Genomic DNA, 22,752 nt, shown 5'->3' with positions numbered 1-22,752 from the left:
ATTAAATTATGTAAACTTAAACTGCATAGATTATTTTTCAAAGATAACAAATCATGACAATTCCCCAGTGTCTGATTATTATGTAACATTTTACTACAATCTAAGATCTTGAGATTATGTCTCTTGGTTCTGAATAGAGGAAATACTATATTGTACTGTACAACTATGCATCTCTTTTTAAAATTCTTATTTGATGACCTCATAATCAGTAGCTAATAATGAGTCAAAATGGAAAAACTTAAATACTATGTTAATACAATGTTTGATAATCAGCTCCCCCAGAGGAAAATTTTTAAAACCCTGATTTGTAGCATTTTCTGATTTCTGATTTAAAATCACCATAGCTAACATCAAGCTGCCGTCTGTCTTTGCTATCAATTGGATCATCAAGTTCTTGTGAATTTATCAGTTGGATGAGCTAATACAAGCATCTCCAATACACCAGTGATTCCGTCTACTAATATTTGTCATCAGGTGCATTAATTTGTATACTTCTGAGTATATAAGACACTGAGAAAGTTAAGTAATTTCTGTTATTTGTATTAACCTACACAGCTGCATCCTTGAAACACTTCAAAAGTATTCAAAATAAGGGTGACTGGATATGATTAGTGCAGGCTGCATGCATTTATGGAAATACCACATATGCTATAACATTTTTATTTATTTTTTAATATCTTGTTTTAGTTGTAGTTGGACACAATACCTTTATTTCATTTTTATATGGTTACGTGGTGCTGAGGATCGAACCCAGGGCCTCACACAGATTAGGTGAGTGTTCTACAGCTGAGCCACAACCCCAGCCCCTGCTACAACATTTTAAATAAAAATAAAGTAAAATAAAATAAATAGCACTTATTTCACAGATATACTCTGAATGAGTTGGGGAAACATTGGTACATTTCTTAAGTGTTCTAGAATTAAAAATTGAATTGTGAACAAGAACTCACATGAAAAGCAGCGCTCCTTTCATATTTCTTAATAGCAGACCTACAAAGATTCAGTAGCAAATATAGTTTTGTTGTAAAACTAGTTTTATTATAAATTGTCTTCAAAACAATGAAATTTATCAGAGAAGACAAAATTCAGAATACACAACACAACTTGTTTCATTTTTATGTCAAAAGATGTCTACTGAATGAGGAGGTTCATTCACCATCTTATTCAATCATCATCTTATAAATACAGTTAAAGAAACATTATATAATAGGTGAAAATATATTTATACTAGATGATCACTGGAGAGGTAGGCTAACTTTGAGAGAGATTTTCAAGGGGCATATTAACTATCTGATAGACTATTTTCATGAAAAGGCAGTAAGCAAGCACTAAGCATTGCTATCATATGATGGAAATTGTATAGTTATTATAATAATAAGTAATTGTTTCCTAGTTTTATAAAAAAAATTTAATAGTAATTTCCCAAACATTCCCTTTCACACTTTTTCAATTTGCATGCCAAGTTGTCAGTTAAGACAGGAATGTTAATGAATTTGAGCAAAGAAAAATGTCACTAATGTACTGAAATGGCCTTCAATTATCAAGAAATGCCCTGGCTTTAGACAAATACATCATATTTTGTATGCCCAACAGTGTCAGAAAACAATAAAATGTCAATATAGAACAGCTTTATTATATAGAGTGTTCAGAAGTTTTCTTAACATAGACTATTATTTCTTTTTTGTACCCAAAATTGAACCCAGAGGCCTTTACCAGTGAACAATATCTCCAGCCCCACTTTTTTCATTTTTATCTTGAAACATGGTCTTGCTAAGTTGTTTAGGACCTTGCTAATGTGCTAAGGCTGGCTTTGAACTTGCTATCCTCCTGTCTCAGCCACCACAGCAGCTGGGATTTCAGGTCTGCCCATTGTGCCTGGCTACAGACCATAATTTCTTAAACGATGGTAGTCTTTCATTAAAAGCCACTCATGGGAGAGCTGGAAAATTATCAAATTGCAGTCTTCATACCCCATTATACCTATAAACATTAATATGAATGCAGAGCTTTATAATAAAGCATATTTTTAATATATTTATTTTTAATAAGTATATTATTTATTTTCAGCGTAAGTAAGACTGGATACTTTAAAAAGCATACTTATTGATTCATTTAAAAATAATAAACCCATTATATAAAACATATATTTTTATTTTAAATGACTATTTTCCAAAATAAAAGAAATTAATGGGGGAAAGGGAACTGTTTCATGTTTTTGTAAATCTTTTTTGAAGTCTGGATTAATTTTAAAATGTTGGATTCTCTAATCTTGTGCAATTGAATCTTCATCATTGTATAATTTTGGATGAAATATATAAAGAACATTTGGTCTCATAAATGTATAGTCAGGACAGGGAGGATATTTTATAGGTCTTTGAAATAATTTTATACTTTTTAAAACATTGCACCAAAATTTGGCAAGTGAAAATTTCTCAAAGGTGGCTGCGAAGTGGATTCTAAAACACTCTCTAAGCCCTCTGGCACCTGCAGTGGCTGCTGTGACGTATCACAAAGAACCCCTCTGTCAAGAACTTCCTCCCTGCTAGCTGGGAAGGCTGCTCTGCAAACCCGACTCTTCCAGGACTGCCTCCCGTGTGGCGAGTTGCCACCACCTCTCCATGACCCCACTGCTCCATGACCCCGACTGCAGAATTGCATGGGGGAGACTGTGTCGTGGAGAACTTCCTGCCTCGCCTCCTCCTCTAGCACACACTCCTGCCTTCTCTCCCCTTTCCATTCCTTCCCTCCTGTCCCTCATGGGTGTCTATCCCATGAGAACTTCCTGCCCCACCACTAACCTCTACCTCCATCTTGTGACAGAGGGCTGAGTGAGCAGGGCAGGGGGAAGCTGCATTCCAAGGAGTGCAGTGTAGCACTAACTTTGAACAAGATCCATAATACTGACACCTGTATGGGCACCAGTGCTACTGAGCAGCACAACAGCCCTGCCACCTCCTGCTATCCCTTTCTGTTCTAAGGCCCTAAAGCCTTCCCTCCCTAACTCATTCAGCTGAAACTCCAGGGTGCCCATGATCCCTTCCTCACCTATACTCACTCACCCAGCTCTCCACAGTCCACTGACTTGGTGAAACCACCACCCTGGTCAGGTTCAATGGCATGCCTACTTTATCAGGCTGACTGATGATGCTCCGTATGAAGGCACAACCTGCATCCTCCACAGGGCCATCAACACTGCCACACTGAACTACAGAGAAGGCACCTACCTAGCAGTTGCAGGTGACTATTTCCCACCTTTTGCCCTTGCTTCAAAATTCCAATACCTCTCTCCCTGTGTGCACTGTAAATGTGAGGCTACTCTCCCACCATCCCGTGCCATCTCCACCTGTACTAATGCATCCAGGGGTCAATGTGTTCCCTCCTACCTCAGGTCATCCCCTTCATTTGGTGCTATTTCCCATTCTCTCACCTGGTCAAGGGCACCCCTCCAGCAATCTCCCCTCCCTCTGCATCAATAAATTCCCTTGCCTGATGAAACAGTACCCATCAGCATATAAAGAAGCCCTTATTTTCTCCTATGTTAAAAACAGAAACCTCTCCCTCCCAATACAGCTTTCTTTCACCTCTCTTTCAAAGTAAACCTTAAAAGACACGTGTATACTTGGTGATGTGTATACTTTGGTGATGTGTACTTGAATCTTCATCTGCAAGTCTCCTCCTTTCTTTTGAGTGACATTATTCAGAAAGAAGTGCACATATCTAAAAGAAGTTCTCTCACCCATTTTTATTGATCCAGATCAAAGAACCTTCAACCACCAGTCATAAAATCTACCTGATGGCAGTGCTTCTGCTGAAAATAAGGAAGGCACTGGCAGTCTGGCACCAGCTCACATGTTAAGGATGCTAGGACAATTGTGAGCAGCTTTCATGTGTCCAAAAGTGACTTCCATTACCCATGCAGGAGTGAGGTCCCCAGGAGAGCCTTTGAGGCTTCCAAACAGGCCACGGATTTCTTCTCTATTTACCCAAATGAAATCAGTACAGTAAACGCTAACAGGACTTCATCCTAAAAAGCATTCTTCCCTTCAAATTACATACATTATTATTCTCTTTAGCATGGTCTTATCCACAACAAGGCCACAGAAAAATATAACAAAATCTACCTTTAGTCAATGCATTCTAGGATACTAAAAAAGACTCATTTTCTCTAGTAAGAAATATATAATTACTCTAAAGACTTAAGTTTCCAATTAATATAAAGAACTGTATTTTAATATAATGTGTTAGAAATACAATATTTCATATATATGTGTGTTTGTGGTGTTGGCGGGGGGTTGGTGTGTGTGTGCGTGTGTATGTGCGTGTGTGTGTTATCTTACCATGAATCAAAATCAATTTTATTTAAGACCTTGCAGTGAATTATTTCTTTACCATTAATCTCTGTTCTTCAAATGAGCATTTAACATACCCATGTGTCACACTGCGTAAGGTCAGAGGCTTGGTAAACAGAAGACACCAGTGACACCATATGTCGTGATGTTACTATGAGGAACAGCATGAGACATGCTCTATAGTCTAAGTTTGGTGATGTGTACTTGAATCTACATGTATGTCAAGACTCACAAAACTGTATCTAAGAAAAACTAAAAGTCAGATGTTCCTAAAATCATTTTTAATATACACAGCTGTCATGCTGTAATTAGCATGTATCAGGTGCTGATCCTTATATCAATCCTGTGAAGCAGATTTTATTCCCATTTTAGATGTAAGGAAACAGCTTTCAGAAATTAAAGTCAAGTAATTAAATGAGGTTATTCAGGTAAATATTAAGTGGCAGTTCCCAAATATAAATATAAATTTAAATTTGTAAATTAAATTAAATTTGGGCAGGCTTTTTAAATTTATAAATTTAACAAGCCTGCCCAAAATATTTTTCTGAACACTATGGTGTTACAAGCATATACTGACTTCTGAAAAGCACAGCTTCATTCAGATTCATGAATCATGAGAGCACAGCAATTTAAGTGGAGTGACGAGAAGAGGGTACAAGTTAAAATGATACCAATATGTCACGGGGGTCAACAAGGAGAGACCTTCACTGAAACAGAGGGATTTTGCACAGCAAAATTAAAGATGAGGGTGAGACGACATTCGGCAAATCTCTGTAACTTAGCACGAAACTGACATTTGGGTATCTGAAAAGTTATAGAACACTTTCATGTTGACATCAGTGGCATTTAAGAACAGACTAGAACACACTGCAAGTACTTTTGCATTTGACAGATGTAAATGGATTCTAACTTAGTGAAGGCACTCAGTGTGTTCTTAGTTACAACACACACTGTTGACTGCCCGCCATGAGGAAGCTCAGCAGACCCACCGCCACGTTTGCCAGTACTGATGGTGCTCCCTCAAGTCACCCCTGCCTCCAGTGCTGCATCTGGGAGGCAGTTATTACTGTCCAAGAAGAATATGTTTTTTCGCACCAATAAAATTGTTAAAATTAAGTTTTCTACCTTAAGATTTTAATGTGTTCATTATGATTAGTAACATTCAACAAGATAGGAAGAAATTGAGTTTAAAAAAAATCCAGATCTCATCAAACCCAGATCTTAGAATAAGCAATGTGAGAATGTGCTCCAGAAGCTTGCTGTATTCACGTGGACTAAACAATTGTATGCTCAGAGGCAGAAGGACCAGGAGACAATGCAATTGGCCTACAAAACCTGCTGTTACAGGTGACTTTTCAGGCTCTGGGGACAGCCCTAGTAATGTGCCTCAAAGTTAATTGTAAAATTTGCAGAAAGCATCTTAACACCATGGGTTGAGACATCTGTCTCTTGTCACTCTGATCTCCTGGTTCCCTTCCTCTCATGTTGAGCATCACTGGAATGACCACAACATCTTCAGGATCCAGCTAAAATAAAATCACTGAGTTGGGGACATATTTAGTGTGGATTTAGGGGGACATACTGATGAGCTTCCCTGTCACTTTCATGGTCCTCCCAGACATACACTTAGCACCTCTTGTACAACCCATCCCAGGTGGGGGCACTGAATGTCAATGACTACAATATCTGTGTTAATTTATGTTTACAATCCAAAGAAAACTTGAAAAGCCCTAAAATGTTACAGCTTATATATGACAGCACTCTGATGCGGGTTTTCTAAACTTTGACAACAGTCCAAAAAATTTACCTAAAATTTTGCATTAAAGGTAGAGTCTTCTTTATCCAAAATGCTTAGGACCAGAAGTACTTCCAATTGAATTTTTTTGTTTGTATATTTTTGTATTTTGGAAAACTTGCAGATACATAACAAGATATCTTGTGCTGCAGTCTGGCTGGGCACAATTCAGGAGCCACTTGTCAAAAGAAACTAACTTTATTTTTAGGACACACACACCAAACCACACAGCTCCTCAGGAAAAACCTTCAGAGTCCAACTGCCACCACCAGCTTCCCACAAGCCTCTCCACCTCCCCCACTCCTCCTGCTCTTGAGGCTAATTGGCTGGATTGTGTGGGTAGAGCCAAAAAAAGTCCCCCAATGAGCAGCTCCGTGGTCTGAAAGGGCGGAGAAACAGCCCAATGAGCATCACCACAGAGGAGTCAATCAGTTGGCAGCTAGAAGTTTGCTGGGGCCGCTGTGAGCCAATCATCAGCTGGCAGCTGGAAGTTTGCTGGCAGCTGGAAGTTTGCTGGGCCCCTTCGGCTATGGCTCTCAAAATCTTGGGATGAAACTCAAGTTTAAATAAATATTCCTTTTATGATTCATGTCATATATATATATATATATATATATATATATATATATATATATATATATATATATATATCCTGAAGATGACTTTACATAACATTTCTAAGGTGAGTGCATTTGCCTTGATATATCATTTGGGATCAATTGTGAAATTTTTCACTTGGAGCATCACATCAGGACTCAAAACATAAGTGATTTTGGAATATTTCAGATATTTAACTTTCATATGTCAGAGATCTGAACATATACTAATAATGAGCTTTAAAGACTAAAATATTTGATATTTTTAAAATATCATAACAAATTTAAACTCTATCTCAACCATGCTAGTAGAAAAAAATCTGTAACTTCTCTATAGAAAATAATAGTGCAAAATCATCATATAGGAGTTTCAAAAGTTATGTAGCCAATGTATGTAGTGAAAAATCCTACAGGGATGATTCTGGGGGTTAATTAATGCAGCACCATGTTAACTTTCTGGATTTGTGTGATGTTTGTGGTATGGTGATTTCTTTCTCAAATGAAAGGAAAATTATTTTTATACTTAATACACCTAATTGGAGTCTTCTGATTTCTCTACACCCTCACCAACACTTGTTATCTTCTGGACATTTTTAAAATACCATTCGAGCCACCCTAATGGGTGTGAGGTGGCACCTTACTTGGTTCAGATTTACATTTCCCTATGATGCCAAGCATCTTTCATGCACTTACTGGCCTTTTCTATACTTCTTTGGGGGAAATGCCTATCCAAATTCTTTGCCCATTTTCTTAATTGTGCCATTGGTTTTGTTGCTGTTGTTAAGTTGTAGGTGTTTCTTATATATCCTGCATTATGACTCCTTATTAGAGATGGGATTTGCTAATGATCTGTCCTTTTCCCTTGTTGCCTTTTCAGGCTATTGATTGTATACTCTGATGAGTACACTGAATTTTTTGAGGACAGGTTTATTTAGTCAAAACAAGAGGAAGAAATGAAATAACATCCATGCGAGTAGTGACTGATGAAAGCATGGAACAAAATCTAGTGTTGGTACTTGTGTGGGAATCGAATAAAGGATATGCATGGCTGGATGGGAAGGGGAATTATGAAGGGATCAGTTTGTGTAAGTGTAATGGCCAAGTAAGGACTAGAATTGATCCCTAAAGTTCCACAGTAGATAATACAGGGGTTTTAATCATAGGATTAATCCAGGAAAACTTGGGAATTTCCTCTTTTTAAATACTCACTTTGACATCATAGGGCAGATTTGAGAGGAGCTCTATCAGAAAGCCCCATTTAAACCTGTCTGCAATTTAGACAAGTATGTATGTATGGGATCCCCTGAAACCGCTATAAGCATCTGAAATTTCAGGACTTTTTTGCTATCTAAAATTAATTATCCTATTATTAAAAGCACATCCATTATTATAAAGTAATGATAAACAACAAAGAAGTCATGAAGCCTTCTGATAACTGTTTTATAATATTGTTTTATAACAATGTCTAATCATGAGATAATCAGGGATAGTTTTTGAGCAAACATATTATACATAAACATGTATAGCCATTTTTTCATACAGCATACCAAGGCTGTTTGCATAATTCTAAAAGCTGTATATGGAAATTGTCATACAACTAACTGTAGAATATGCAGTCCATACCTAGGACACAAAACCTAGACATATTTCAAATAAAGAATCTGGGAAGCACGAGTGGAGAGGCATTTTTTGTCTACATCCACCCTAGATACTAGGCCAGAGAAGGCAAAAAGAATGTAAGACTGACATGATATTCCCTTTCCTGTATAAATGGCCTAATTAATAATGCATGGCATCACTAATTAAACACAGCATTTTTTGCTACTGAAACAAGGATAGCCTCAGATGCTTATTAATACCCTGTTCTGAGTAACTTCAATCAATAAGTAGTTGCCCTCAAATTATTATCTATTTGCCATCACATATCTAACATCATCTTCTAGATACCAAGAGTGGAGATGAATCTCATGTTGGAATAACTTCTTTTTAGGATATCATCTGCTCAGCAGATATCTGTATTCCTGGTAAAGTCTCTTGATTGTGACTCTGAAAGCCAGCAGCTCACCATATCAAATAACAAGAGGGATTACATGAGTACTTTCAGAGGGAAAGTCTACTTACTATACACAAGACATGGAGGTGCTCTCACTGTCTTAAAGCCATAGGTGAACTTGACTGAGCAAGGGAAAAGAGTAATAGAGAGTACACACTCTGGTCAAAAATACCTGTATATGCATATCCTAGTCAATACTTGATAGCTCTTTGCTTGTTTCCTTATCTGGAAATTATGATAAAATTATGATAAAAGTATCTTTCTCATTATTGTAAGAATTAGTAGTGTACTTAGAATTTGGTAAATAGATGATATATAAGTTTATATTATTGGAAAAAACAATCTTTTATATAAATTTAGTATTTTTATACAAACCTATAAACTCTCCTGAGATCTTCACTGCCGTTTGAGTAAATTAATAGATTTTTCACATATAGTAGCATCTCATATACAAGCTCTTTCCTGTTAAGCTCTTTTATTTCCTTAACAGTGTAAAAAGATAATTTATTTTTGTCTTAAAACAAAGAATAGGAATTTTACGTATCTCATAGGTTTCATTTCGTTCACACATTCATTCTTCCTATAAATGATTATTAGCCAGGTACTAATTTCAATTTATAAATGCTTGACCGATTTGTACTAGTAATCTTCAGTTTCATAGATACCCTGAGGCCCATATTTAACTTAAGTGTATTGCTACATTCAGCAAACTCTCTAGAGTAAGAATCCTATGCAACAGAATACTGCTCTAAGCAACAGATCTATAATTCTCAACAGAAAAATCATTTAAATACACACTACATGTTGCATTTTAAAAATGTGCATGAAAATATATAATAAATATTTTTGTAGAAAAAAAATTGTGAGAAAAAAACATTCTGAGTCTAACATCAAGACTGATGAAGAAGGGAGACCCTTCTTCATATCACAAATAATTGAAGCTACAGTTAAAACTTGCTAGCAACACAGTACTGGAATATCAGATAAAGGTGACAGTTTGCAGAAAGTTCTGTCAGGACTTTCTCTGAAGCATCCTTCTCCTCAGAGCCACAGCACAAGAATGTGCATCCAGCTTAAGGGGAGTCACTGAGATGCCAAACAAATGTGCGGGCTTCAGTGACTCACCCACAAGAATGCTTCACAACTATGACAAAGTGTATTGCATAGTTCTTCCTCCATCCTTTAGAAAAATCTCTCAGTGAAATATATCATACCAATTTTAAAATAGGTCCTTTAGGCTATAACAGATTGAAGGACCCTTAACTTTAAAAACCATTCAACTGAGCTCAATTCCTAAAACATCTCAAGAAAAATGGCTCCTATGCCATTGTTTGCGGTGGGTGTTGATAATGACACACCATCAGTCATGTCCCTCACCACTCATTATCTTTTTATGTTTCACTGCTTTCCAAGCATGAGAACCCTCTCTCAGGCTGCCCGGCTGTCCAGTGTTTGTGCTCTGAGTTCTTCTTCATCGTGGTTCATGGTTTCCTCAGAGGAGACAGTTGAGTGCTTTCCTGCTTCCTGAATTTGGTGCACTTTTCACCAAATATATTCTGTTTTATCTTTAAGTTTTAAATTGCACTAAATCAAAAGGAATGTTCATTTATTCTAGTTGAAAATATATACAGGCCCTGTAACAAGTTTCCAGAAAAAGCATTACGCCTTGATGTTTCACAATTATAAAGATCCATAAAAGTTTTCCCTTCAATTTCAAAAGGTTGGCCAGCTTCATCAAGATATGTGCAAGTCATCCATTTCTACTGATACAACAAAGCATCAAACACTTATGCTGCTCAGTTCTTTAGGGCAACAGCTGATCAGCTTCCCTGGTTTGTTCATACCAAAGAAATAATACAGACTGTAAAAACACATTCAAAATTTGTATTATCAAATCTGCTTCAGACCTTTCAAAAATTTCAAATTGCTCAAGTCCAAAATCCTGAAACATGTCCTAAAAGGCCCTATGTGATCAGTACCTGTCCATTTCTCCAGTCCCTTCCACAATGCTCCAGTTAGAATAGCTTTCCAAAAAAAAAAGAGAAAGAGGGGCTGGGGATATAACTCAGTTGGTAGAGTGCTTGTCTCACATGCACAAAACCCTGGGTTCAATCCCCAGCACCACAAAAAAAAATAATAATAATAACAACTTTGCTAAAGCTATTAATTATAAACACTTTGGACTATTTCCTATGTGGTTTCTGCTTTTCCTATAATAATCAATGAAAAACAATAAAATAAATAGGCTGATATAAAAATGGGAGTACAAAGATAAAAATTTTAACCCACTTTCTACCAGTCTTCAAATAAGAAAAAAAAAATATTTTCAAGATATGGAATCTGTAGCAAAATTACCTCACAGTACAGGACATCAAGACTGCCAGTAAAAAAGTGAAGGAAACCGGAACACCCAGCACACCCATCTCACCTAACTGCTGACTTGACTGCACTGTCAGCCTGCTGCTGTCAACTGCTTCAACCTGGAATTCTCTGTGCCTAGGTCCTCCCCTCTTCGGCCTCTGCCAGAGTCAATTCCAGAAGTCCTACACTTCCCTGTCTTTGCCCATGTTGCCCCCAGCCCATGGCAACAGCACGTGTGCTGTTCCACGTGCCCCCAGGGCCCTAAAGCTATGGTCTCTGCACAAGCTCAAGCACACACAGGCCCCACTGCAAGTCCAGAACAATGTCACTTCCACCCAGATCCTGGTCTCAGGATCACATTTGAAGCCTAAGTGCCTAGATCAACAACTCCAACGAAAGCCTTCCCAATTTCCATAGCTCTTTCTTCTCACAAGTCTTGTCTTACCACACACTAACTGACATTTGACTCTTCAATTACTGACCTTTAATAACTTTGTATTTTCTTTCCACCATAGGACTAGAAGTTCCTCAAGGGAACAATACAAGAAATAGAAATACCGCTCCCGTGACATACAAAGAGCCCAGAACATGGAAGGTAGACAGCCTGTGCTTACATGAAAGCCCTATCTGACTGGCTAAAAGCAACATATGTAGACTTTTAAGTTTCTAATAAATTTACTTTTATTTAAGAATTCTATTTGCTAGACAGGTAGGCTAGATTTTTTCAAATTCACACAGTGGACCAATACTGAAATATCTTATTTTCTGATTCTGTGTTTGCTACCTGATCTCTACCTTAACAGTGGCCTTCTTGTAGGGAGTAAGTTTATATTCTACTCCATGTTCTCCAATTATACACTCATGGTAGGTACTCAACAAATATCTGCTAACTGGCATATGGAATGACAAGCAGAAAAACAAGTTATACTTGGTCACATTCCAGGAACAGCCACTACTCAAATGACTATTTTAGAAATAATTATTCAATCTTAAGTCAAATAGTTTATAGCAATGTTAAATTCCCAGGAAGTTTTTAGGAGGTAGATTTTAAAAACTGAGACATGGGTAAGCATTTATTCTTAATATTAAAAATCTATGTTAGGTGAAACAAAAATTTTAAATGCTTAAAAGATATAGTTAATTTTAGTAAACATCTTTCCTTGTAATGTGTACAATTAGAAAACAAAATTTTTATGAAGAAGCATCAATGAAAATAAGTATATAAAAATGATAGTTCATACATTTTCATTAGTTAGAATCTCTCATAAACAAGATTTTAACTCAGTAAATGTAATTAGTTTGAATATATAAATAATAGCTACCACTAAAGGGACCTTCACAGATACTAGAAAAACTGCTTCAGAAATCAATCTAGTCAGTAAGAAAGGCATTATGCTTATTAGAATGAATTTTACGATTTCTAACTGTATTTATGAAAATCTGACTTGACTTTTGACATTATCCAAACCGCAACTTATTTGGTTGGGTCACTGCAGAGCTGTGTCATAAGGTCGCAGGCCACTTCAGTAACTGGCCAAACACTCTCGAGGGAATACCTTAGAGATACCCCCTCACGGTAGGGTAAACCCACCAGTAAGAACGAATGGAAAGTATCAAATGGCTCCTTGCAGACAAAATTAACATGGACTTCACCTCTTTGCAGTTACAGATGGTGTACTCATGTTTATTTATAATTCAGATCAAGGCATTCAACACATTTTCTGGTTTTCACTACCAAAAAAATGAGGTATGAAAGTTCTATGTGAGAATGAAATATCAATATTTGAGACCAAGTAACTGCAAGGAAAAGAGAGGAAGTGTCCAAAATTAAGTCCCTTGTAAACCATTTCATGGATGCATAGGTTTTTCTTTTCTTATTCATGATATGTACTAATACTTAACACAGCATTTATCAATGTTCTGCTTACTGAACTTTCTAACACTGCATGTTTTGGCAAAGTAACTCATTCCTCATTAATTTAATATGCCATTATATTATATACTAGCAGAGAAGCCATCTGTTACATGTTAAACAGAGCAAATGCAGTTTAATCTGAATTTTTAGGCAATCAAACCTACTAAGGTTTGGGGGGCATAATTTAAGCCCTACTTATTCTAAATATGAAATCTCATAGTTTAATTTGAATGAAAATTAAATCTCATTTCTCAAACCATGAAAGGAGAAAAATATGTAATAACTACACTTTTTGAGTAAAAAGGGAAACTATGCATGGATTTATTGAAAAAGATTTAAGGTAGTGAGAGAACCAGTATTTCCTTATTAATTATTTGACATTTATAGTAACACTAACAGTGATACATTCTGCTGTAGAATATTTTATAATTTTTATTTATTAGAATAGTTTATTATATGTTTTATAGAACACAATAAAAAATACTGATCACAAAAGAGCATTCCAAGTATAATTTGTAAATGATTTGGGTTTAACCAGTCACTCTCTGGAATCCTAAAAAGCTTCCTTTAGGAAAATCATATTATAATCATAATATTGCTTTTTTCATTAATCGACCTATTTCAAATATTATCCTAATACAAATGATAGCAAATATGGTCATGTTGACTTCCACTTTCTCAAGCACCCTTTCCAATACCACCAAGAATGATCACCAGTAATTGTTTGCATTAGAAACCAAAGGAGGTAAGATATTGCTGATTGTCAGGTAATCTGTGGTTCTTCCTCATCATGACTGGAATACATGCCTACATCAACACCTCCATCGAAAGCCTCCCAGTTTCCAAAGCTCTTTCTTCCCACAAGTCTTGTCTTACCACACACCAACTGACATTTGATTCTTCAATTACTGACCTTTAATAACTTCATATTTTCTTTCCACCAAAGGACTAGAAATTCCTCAAGGGAACAGTACAAGAAACACTGCTCCCAGAACATACAAAGTCCTGGAATACAGGCCTGGCTGGAGGGCTGTGCAACCTCATTCCATCTTAAGAGTGCTCGTACAAGAAATGCAAAGAACCAGACCTTCATTATATGCTAATGTGCATTTAATAATTTTATTTTTTTACTATGCATAAATAGAGGTATGTGGATGTTAAAATGGTTTAGTAATCTGAGTCTTAAAGGGTACCAGTTGATCCTGTCAAATTCACTTTGCATAAAAATTAACATTAAAATATAATGTTTAATGAAATTAAATGTGAAACATAACTCTTTCTTGCCAGCTTTTTCCAAATGTTACAAAGTTATTCGATAAAACCTATTAAAAATTGCTCCTTAGCTGTTCTGAGGAAGTTTTAATACTTTATACTTTAATACTGAAGTAGTATACTAGGTTATAAATGGAAAAGAAAAAGGAATCTTGAATTTCAAAACATCACTTACAAGTTGGTTATTTGGAATTTAGGTTCAGAGGTCAATTCCAAAAGGCAATTTGACTTCTATGCACTTGAAATGAAAATTGTATAAAAGCAATACAAGTAAATTGAAAATAGTAAAGACAACCACTGCAATTCTAATTGAGGACATGTAGCAGTCTACCTTTTCCCAAGCCCCCTTCTCTCTGTCAAAACAAAAAAATATAAAGGACTTGCTCTAGTTTCTTTCCTCCATCAAACTTCCCTGACTCAAAATTTATAAATTTGGTCCAGGCATGGCCCCTCTGCCATACCTCCAAGAAGAAAGCAGTAAATTACGACTCTTTTCATCCAATTATTAGACTATGAATGCCTTAACAATTTAATAATCCCAATACCTAAACAGTGCTCCACACAGTGTGTGGAATGAATGAAAGCAAAAGGAACTTTAAGCAATATAAATATGCATCTAGATTGGGTATGCTCTGTGCAAAGATCTGAAATCCAAAATGCTCCAAAATCTGGAACTTTTTAATTTAGGATTTTAAGATTAGCCATGCTCAACCAGTGAACTATGCAAATATTAGAAAGTCCAAAAAACTCTGAAATTTGAAACACTTCTGGCCCCAGAATTTGGGGTAAGGGACACCTTAGCTGCATCACACAATGTTTTCCCTGGAAAAGCTATCAAATGAGATGGGAGAGAAGATAAACATCAAAACATCCCTGGCTCCACACATTCTGATGACCATATGTCATGACAAGCATCATGATGGTTTCCTTGGAGGATTAAAATCTAACCAATCCTAATCCATTCATTCCTTCAAAAATGCTCACAAAGCCCCCTACTGTGTGACTTGAAAGGACAGGGAATGAAGGAATTTGGTAGGAGAATAAGGGATAGTTGAGGAGAGAAGGAAATTTTTCCAGTAAAGGGAAGGAAAAAAAACCAAGTGTGTTGTTAATGAGAGATGCAAAACAGGCACAGAGATACAAAACAGAGGCACATCCTTCACACACCCCTACAGCCACTACCTCAGGATTCTGGCAAGAACTAGATGCTGGACCCCTGAGTATGCTGGTCCTACCTTGGCACAGCTTCACCATCTGCCAAATGAACACATCTATACCTATGTTGACTAATTGTAACTAGGTATGCAGGGGCACCATCTGAGAAAGGCCTTGGAAATTAAACTTCTCTGTGAACATACAATAATGACATACTATAAATATTTCTGTAGTTTAAATGAAATGTGCCATGAGTTTTCTACTATTTTAAGTGTTTTGTTTATGAGCACCAAACAAACAGTATATGCTCAATAAAATACTGACTGAAACCTGAAAACCAACCAGTAGTATAAAGCATTACCATTTTAAAAGGAAATAGTTTTATAATTTAAAATGCTCATTTGACTATAAATTTGAATTTTTATAAATGATCTTTTCTTTAAGAAGAAATTTCTACCCCTGCATATGAAGCTGATTTATCAATTATTACAAAATGAAAATAAAACATTTATTATCAATCTTGTATAAAGAATTGCACAAATTACTTATTCTAGTACAGTACTCTTTCCTTCCTTTTCTGAATTTTATTCTGAATGCTACAGAATAAAATCATCTAGACAGCTTCAATTCACCCACAGTCTCTAGACCTCTATAGTTAGTTCAAAACATCTCCTTTATAAAGCCATTTTTTTCTTTATGGCTCTTTATGGGAGGGGAAGATAACTGAGAAAATGTAAAACCAAACTATTTCAGTTACATGTTTCTATGCTTAATGACTGTTTAACCCCTCAGTATATATATTAAATAGTTTAAAGTATGATTTGATGGTTATAGGAAAGAGTTTAGAGATAGGAAATGACACATTTAAATACTTACAAAAAATTAAGAGTTACTTACATGGTAACACTAAAATAGTAGGTAAATTTTTAATTTTCTAAGACCTAGATTTAATTTCAGATTCAATTTCATATTATGTATTCTTGGCACTACATTATTGTCCCTCGTTGAAAAGCAAATTGAAATTTGCAACTTTAGGATGTGTCTTTGGCAAAGCTAAATCCCATTTTGAAAGTGCCAAATATCTCAAACTGGTGCAACCTGTCTGAGGCTTGCAGTAATAAAATATGCTATGTCAAGCTTTATTCTTGATATTAAAGGCTATAATTGTTTTGAGAAGACAATGATTGTCTCTTATTTTCGTTCCTCTTTCTTCCTCTCAATCCATACATACATTCACATTCAAAACACACACACACACACACACACACACACATACACACACACAAACACACTTACTTTTAAAACTAATTCATATTTCAGTATGAAAGCCAAAAAATTTATAAGAAAATTACAAAACATTTTCTGTACTTATAATACCATAACATTTTTAAGCAATCACTTTTGTACTATAGCATCTTTGATATAATAACAAAATTTCTAAAACAAATGTTATTTTTTGTTTTTAATATAGAAGTTACTCATATAATCAAAATTGTACAGATATAATTACCACTACAAAACATTCATAAAAAAGAGAAGCCATATTTGGCCAAAAATAAATATATTTAATACAAATGCAAATATGTACAATTGTTAAATAAAATATACAAATATTTATTCAATTTCAGGAGAACAGATTTGACCTCACATTCCTTTAGAGCCTATTTTATTTTCTCATAAATATACCTGAATCCCAAGTAGTCTCTGTGTTAAAAAGAGAGCCATTTTAAGGGCTCGGTGGTAGAGCACTTGCCTATAATGCAGGAGGCCCTGGCTTCAATACCTGGCAGTTCCAAAGACTTTTTAAATTAATTTTTTTAAAAAAACTGTATTTTAGAGACTAAAAGAACAACATATAAAAGGAACCATCCTGTAGAAATCTTTGCATAGAATTAAAAGTACAGTGTGTTTGGAATTCCAGGAATCCAAAATTTAAAATAGTGACTTTCAACTCTTACTCTCTTTTCTATAGTTTAGATCAAAAATTATTTTACTACTGAAAATTTCATAAGGATAAATGTTCTACTGGAGTTTATAACTATAAAAGAAAACAAACCAATTATTCTTTTCCAACTCAGCATATACAAAATTTAAGACTTTTTTTGGTAAAATGCAATAATGTGAATATGCCTATGAAATATCTATAAATAATATTTTCTTATCTTTATTAATAATTTTTATGGTTTGAATACAGGTAATGTTCTCTAAAAGTCTGTGTTTTCAAGGCTTGGTCCCCCCAAGGTGGTGGTGTTGGGAGTTACTGTGGACCTTTAAAAGATGGGGCCTACCAGCAAGTTCTTATATCACTAGGGGCAGGCCTCTGAGAGGACGATGGGACCTCAGTCTACTCCTCTAGGGATACATGCATGTGTGTTTGTGCTGAAGTCAAGAATCAATCTTTACTATTCACTTCTTCTCATTCTAACTTCATCTTTTTAAACAGAATGAAATTGACAGACTCAAAATACTAACATGAGCCAGAATGTATTAAATGCTTGTTCTTAGTAATAAGGAGCTAGAAAAAGTTATTTAAAATTAATCCACATTCAGTCTGAATGAGATCTTACCTTCTATTTTATTGTTTTTCCTCTTCAGCCATTTTTCTACTGTCTCTGCACTGACACTTTCAGACACAAACTCATCTAATACCTGGGGGTGAAGAGAAAGATACGCCTTCACTTTTTCATCTGTCAAACCTGTAAAAGAATTGAGAAGAACAAAATTTACCTATATGACATCTTCATATACATGAAATAGACAGTAAATGACATCATGCTAAGATCCGGTAACCTCTAACCTATCGCAGATAGGGTTGGCAAACATTGGAATGGGGAGATTTTTGCTTAATGAATAGAGTGTTTCTGTTTGGCATTAAAGCACAGCTTTGGAAGTATGTGGGTGATGACTGCACAGCATCAAGAATAAAATTAATATCACTGAACTGTACATTTGAAATGGTTAAAACAGCATTTCTATAAGATATCACATTAAAATCCAGTAAAAAAGAATCTTAAGTTGGAACTTTAGTGGTTTTAAAAAAGACATCATGCTACACGTCTATTTTCTAACAGTAAGTTTTAGTGCTCTCCATGAACCAATGTTGTGCTCTAGTGTGGTACGTGAAGCCTTAAGATATATTTGTTTTTTCAGTGAATAATTATCTCAGATTCAATATGACTAGCAATAGAAGCAAAGAGGAGAACCTAGCACTGAACCATTATAGGTGCCGAGAAAAGTTTAGTGAATATATTCCATCTTTTAGTGCCTTTCACCACAAATTCCTTCTTTTTCCTCATGAGCACTAAACTCAACGGTACAACCAACAACATTCAATTCAGAATAATTTTTATATTCTATGTACAGAGTGAGATTCACTGAAATAATTTTCACAGTCACAGATAACAGCTGAATATACATAAGATTTTCAAACAAAATACTCATACATGTTTTCATATTGAACATATAAAACTACATGTTTTCAAATTAATCCCAAACACAAATAGGATATGAATAATTATTCTTGATGAGGATAACTGTTTTTTAATACTGCAACTTCTCTGTGGATTGTTTCAATAAATGACTGTCTTTAGGGACATTCTGGTGAAAAGGGCAATGGAAAATTGTGCTTCAAGACAGCAAAGGAGGAAAGGAAGCATGACTTGATGACTCTAGAGTAGGCTGTATGTTTTCCCAAACAGACAGAATTCATATGTGTTAATTAATTCTGCTGGGAACTAAAGTCACAACTGTTAGGATTCTGCAACAGAATGGTATCTCTGAGAAGGCAAAGGATTTCTTTCAGCACAGTCAGTAGCTAGTTTCCACACCCAACCTCCAAACCTCCCTGAACACTGGAATAGAGGAAAGAAAAACATGAACCATCTATGTTTTACTCAGGGCAAAAGAGCACACTAATGATTCAATTCAGTTCGTGTGACACAGTAAAATTCAGTTTGAGAATTCTACAAGATACCAAGGACAAGAGATTAATTACATAAGAATGTGCTTGCCTGGTGAAGCACGTTGTGTGCCTTGATACAAAAGGCTGGTCACCTACCTGACCTTCAAGAAAACAATGCACATGTCATATTGTCTTTGACTGTGTCCGCCACAGTTGAACATATTTCCACACTTAACTCCTTGACACCTCCCTCTGCAACATTCATGGCACATCACCTTAGTTCGTATCCTAACATTGTAATTGACCTTGATTTCTGCTTCCTCCTCAACAGTCCATGATGATGACACTACAGTGTGTGCTGGAGTCTCCCTTCCTCCATCTCCTGGGCTTGGGTACTCTCGTATCACCTCAAGATGGAACATCTTGGTCAAAACTAAAGGAATCATTTTCCCACTTCTTCCCCAAAGAGATTTAACTCTCAATTACTATTTTTCTGTTTCTTTTACTCCCCAATTTCTCAGAAAACTAGGGTGGGAGGAGTTTCATCATAACCAACACATCTTTCCTTGTCATCTCCATTCCTCTCAATGCATTATCATAGAGTCCTATTGTCAAGTTAAATATCTGATAAAAGACTTCCATCCAAAACATACAAAGAACTAAAAACTAAAAATAAGAAGAAAACGGCAAATTTAAAAATGAGCCAAAAGTCTAAATAGACAACTCACCAAAGAAAATAAACACATGACAAACAAAGGTACAAAAAGATACTCATTTGCCATTAGTTGAAGTTAAAACAAGAAAAAGATTCTACTACTGACTTATTACAATGGCTGAAGTCTAAAAAACTGAAAGGAGTAACTGTTATATGGACATAGAGCAACAATTCTCATCTGTTGCTGATAAGAAGAAAAAATGTCACAATTACTTTAGGAGACTATTTGGAAGTTCCTCACTAAGTTAAATATCATCTTTCTGTATTCTCTAACAATCACACAACAATACCTGATCATATTAGGCAATATTCAACTGATATAAAGACTCATGCCCACATGAAACCCCTGTTTGAGAATGTTTCTGGACAGCTTTATTCATAATCAACTAAATCTGAAAGCATCCAAGCTGTCCTCTAATAAGCATCTACACAAACTGTGGTACATCTATATAACTGTGATCAGGCAATACAAAAGAAAACAGCTAACAAGTCATGAAATGACATGGAGGGGTCTTAAATACATCCAGGCTTGCAGGCTACATGTTATATAATTGCAACTACACACATTCTAAAAAGGCTAACATGTCCTTGCAGGACACGTTGGTGCATGCCTGTAATCCAAGCACCTTGGGAGGCACTAAGACAGGATGTGAGTTCAGTCAGTCTCAGAAAAAAGTGAGAAACTAAGCAACTCAGCGAGACCCTATCTCTAAATAAAATGCAAAATAGGACTGGGGATGTGGTTTAGTAGTCAAGTGCCATTGAGTTCAATCCCTGGTACCTAAAAAAAAAAAAAAAAAAAAAAAAAAAAAAAAGCTAAACTACAGAGATAGTAAACAATCAATATTTGCAAATTTTCAAGGAGAAGGGAGAAAGACTGAATGGATGCAACACAGGAATATTTTAGGGTGATAAAAATATTCCATATTGTACTGTAATAGTGAATATGAGACATTAAGCCATTTGTCAAAACCCATAAAACTTTACAGCACGAAGACTAAACTATAACATGTATAATATGCACAGACTTTTAAAATCACTTTCAAGATCAGGGATAGAAAACAGAAACTTACAAAAAAAAATCTAAAGTTACTACAAATGTAGGAAACAATCTCACTGAAGGGAATAGAAGGGATAAGGATAAGGTATTGATCAACATAACCCTGGGAATGAGCAGAGTCTGTAAGACCAAATGCAAAAACAAACAAACCAAAACAAACAAACCAAAATCTCTGTGCTCTAGTGGCTAAAGCTGTTAGCCCAGTGGGGAAGAGCTAACAATTCGGACAGTATACATACCAGGACAGGAGGAGAAATTGAGATTGATCCACATGGTAACAGATTTGGAAATATCAATACAAACTCACGTGTGACTTCACAGATGCTGGTTTAATATTATATTGGTAGATATACACATATATATATACAATTAGCACACATATAAACTTTGTCTTGTTATATTAGTAGACAGGGCCTGGAGCTAACAATATCCTAGTATCAAGCAGAACATGCAGCCCACAGCTTCTGGTCTCCAATTCAGGTAGAGTATTCCTTATTCAAAATGCTTGAAAATAGAAAGGTTTGAATTTCAATTTTTTTTTCAGATTTTGAAATATTTTCATACACATAATGAGATATACTGGGATAAAACCTAATTCAAACATGAAACACATTTATGTTTCATATACACCTCAAATACGCACAGCCTGAAAACAATGTTCTATAGTATTTTAATATGCCTGTATTTTATCTGCATCCTGTTACAGGAGGTTAAGTGGGATTTTTGACTTGTGATTTCAAATCAGAGCTCAAAAAGCTTCAGCCTATACCTGATTTTAGGACACAACAAGAAAATACGTAAGATAAACTTGGAGCAGCCAATGATTAAAAACCTGTTACCATAACAATTTATTATTCCGATAAAGGAGATCTATAAATCCTGAAGCACTTATTGTTTCTAAGTATTGTATCTGAATATCCATAAAAGTTCTTTTTAAGAATAACTATCAAATCAGAGGCTAGAGAATTATTATTTTAAATAATTCTGAGGATAAATTTAGATGACTAACTTACAGATACTAAAAGACACATTGTTGGAAAAAGGAAAAGCAGTAGTTTTCAATTGGTAACTCTACTATCCTGACTATGGAGATGAATCCTTTTTTTCTGTGGTATTAAAGAAGCAGTCAGAACACATGGCAGAAGTCTAGCATGCTCTCCCTTTAACATGGAGGCACCTGCACCCTGGTCCCCAACTTCCATTTCATAGGCCCCTTACACTACCTTCACCCAGGTCTTCTTAACCTTAAGAGAATTCTTAAGGTTAAGAAGTAGGTGTCATATCAAAGTAGGTGTCATATCCTCAAGCTCTCTGTCCCATGCCCTGCCACAGAAAAGGGGAGAAAGTTAAATCCCCATTATCTCACTATAGCTAAATTCAGTTGGATTACAATAAACCTTATTTTTTAATTCTAAGGAATACATGACTAATAACCCTTTCTCTGACTTAACACACTAATATTCTCAATTTTATAATTCCCTCTATCTAGTCTAGGTATGAGCAGTAAGTAAAATCATTTTCACCTTTTTAAAGATTTAGTCTAATTCTTAAGTAGATTTTTAAAAATTCCATGTACAATT

At 35.5% G+C, this 22,752-nt stretch overlaps 1 protein-coding gene across 10 annotated transcripts in view; it reads right to left on the bottom strand.

The window, feature by feature from the left end:
- Positions 1-22,752, bottom strand: part of Pde10a (phosphodiesterase 10A) — a 508,658-nt gene that overhangs the window by 132,352 nt on the left and 353,554 nt on the right. For all 10 annotated transcript variants that reach the window (XR_013424690.1, XR_013424691.1, XM_040283551.2 and 7 more), the window contains one exon: positions 18,064-18,192. Coding sequence is in view for 8 of the 10 variants with exons in the window: in XM_040283551.2 (XP_040139485.1) it covers positions 18,064-18,192 (129 nt within the window). In the remaining 2 variants the exon portion in view is untranslated. The remainder of the gene's footprint in view (positions 1-18,063; positions 18,193-22,752) is intronic.

This window comes from Ictidomys tridecemlineatus, chromosome 8, assembly GCF_052094955.1.
Source record: "Ictidomys tridecemlineatus isolate mIctTri1 chromosome 8, mIctTri1.hap1, whole genome shotgun sequence".
Classification (NCBI taxonomy): Eukaryota; Metazoa; Chordata; class Mammalia; order Rodentia; family Sciuridae; genus Ictidomys; species Ictidomys tridecemlineatus.
This window is presented reverse-complemented; position numbering and strand designations above follow the sequence as displayed.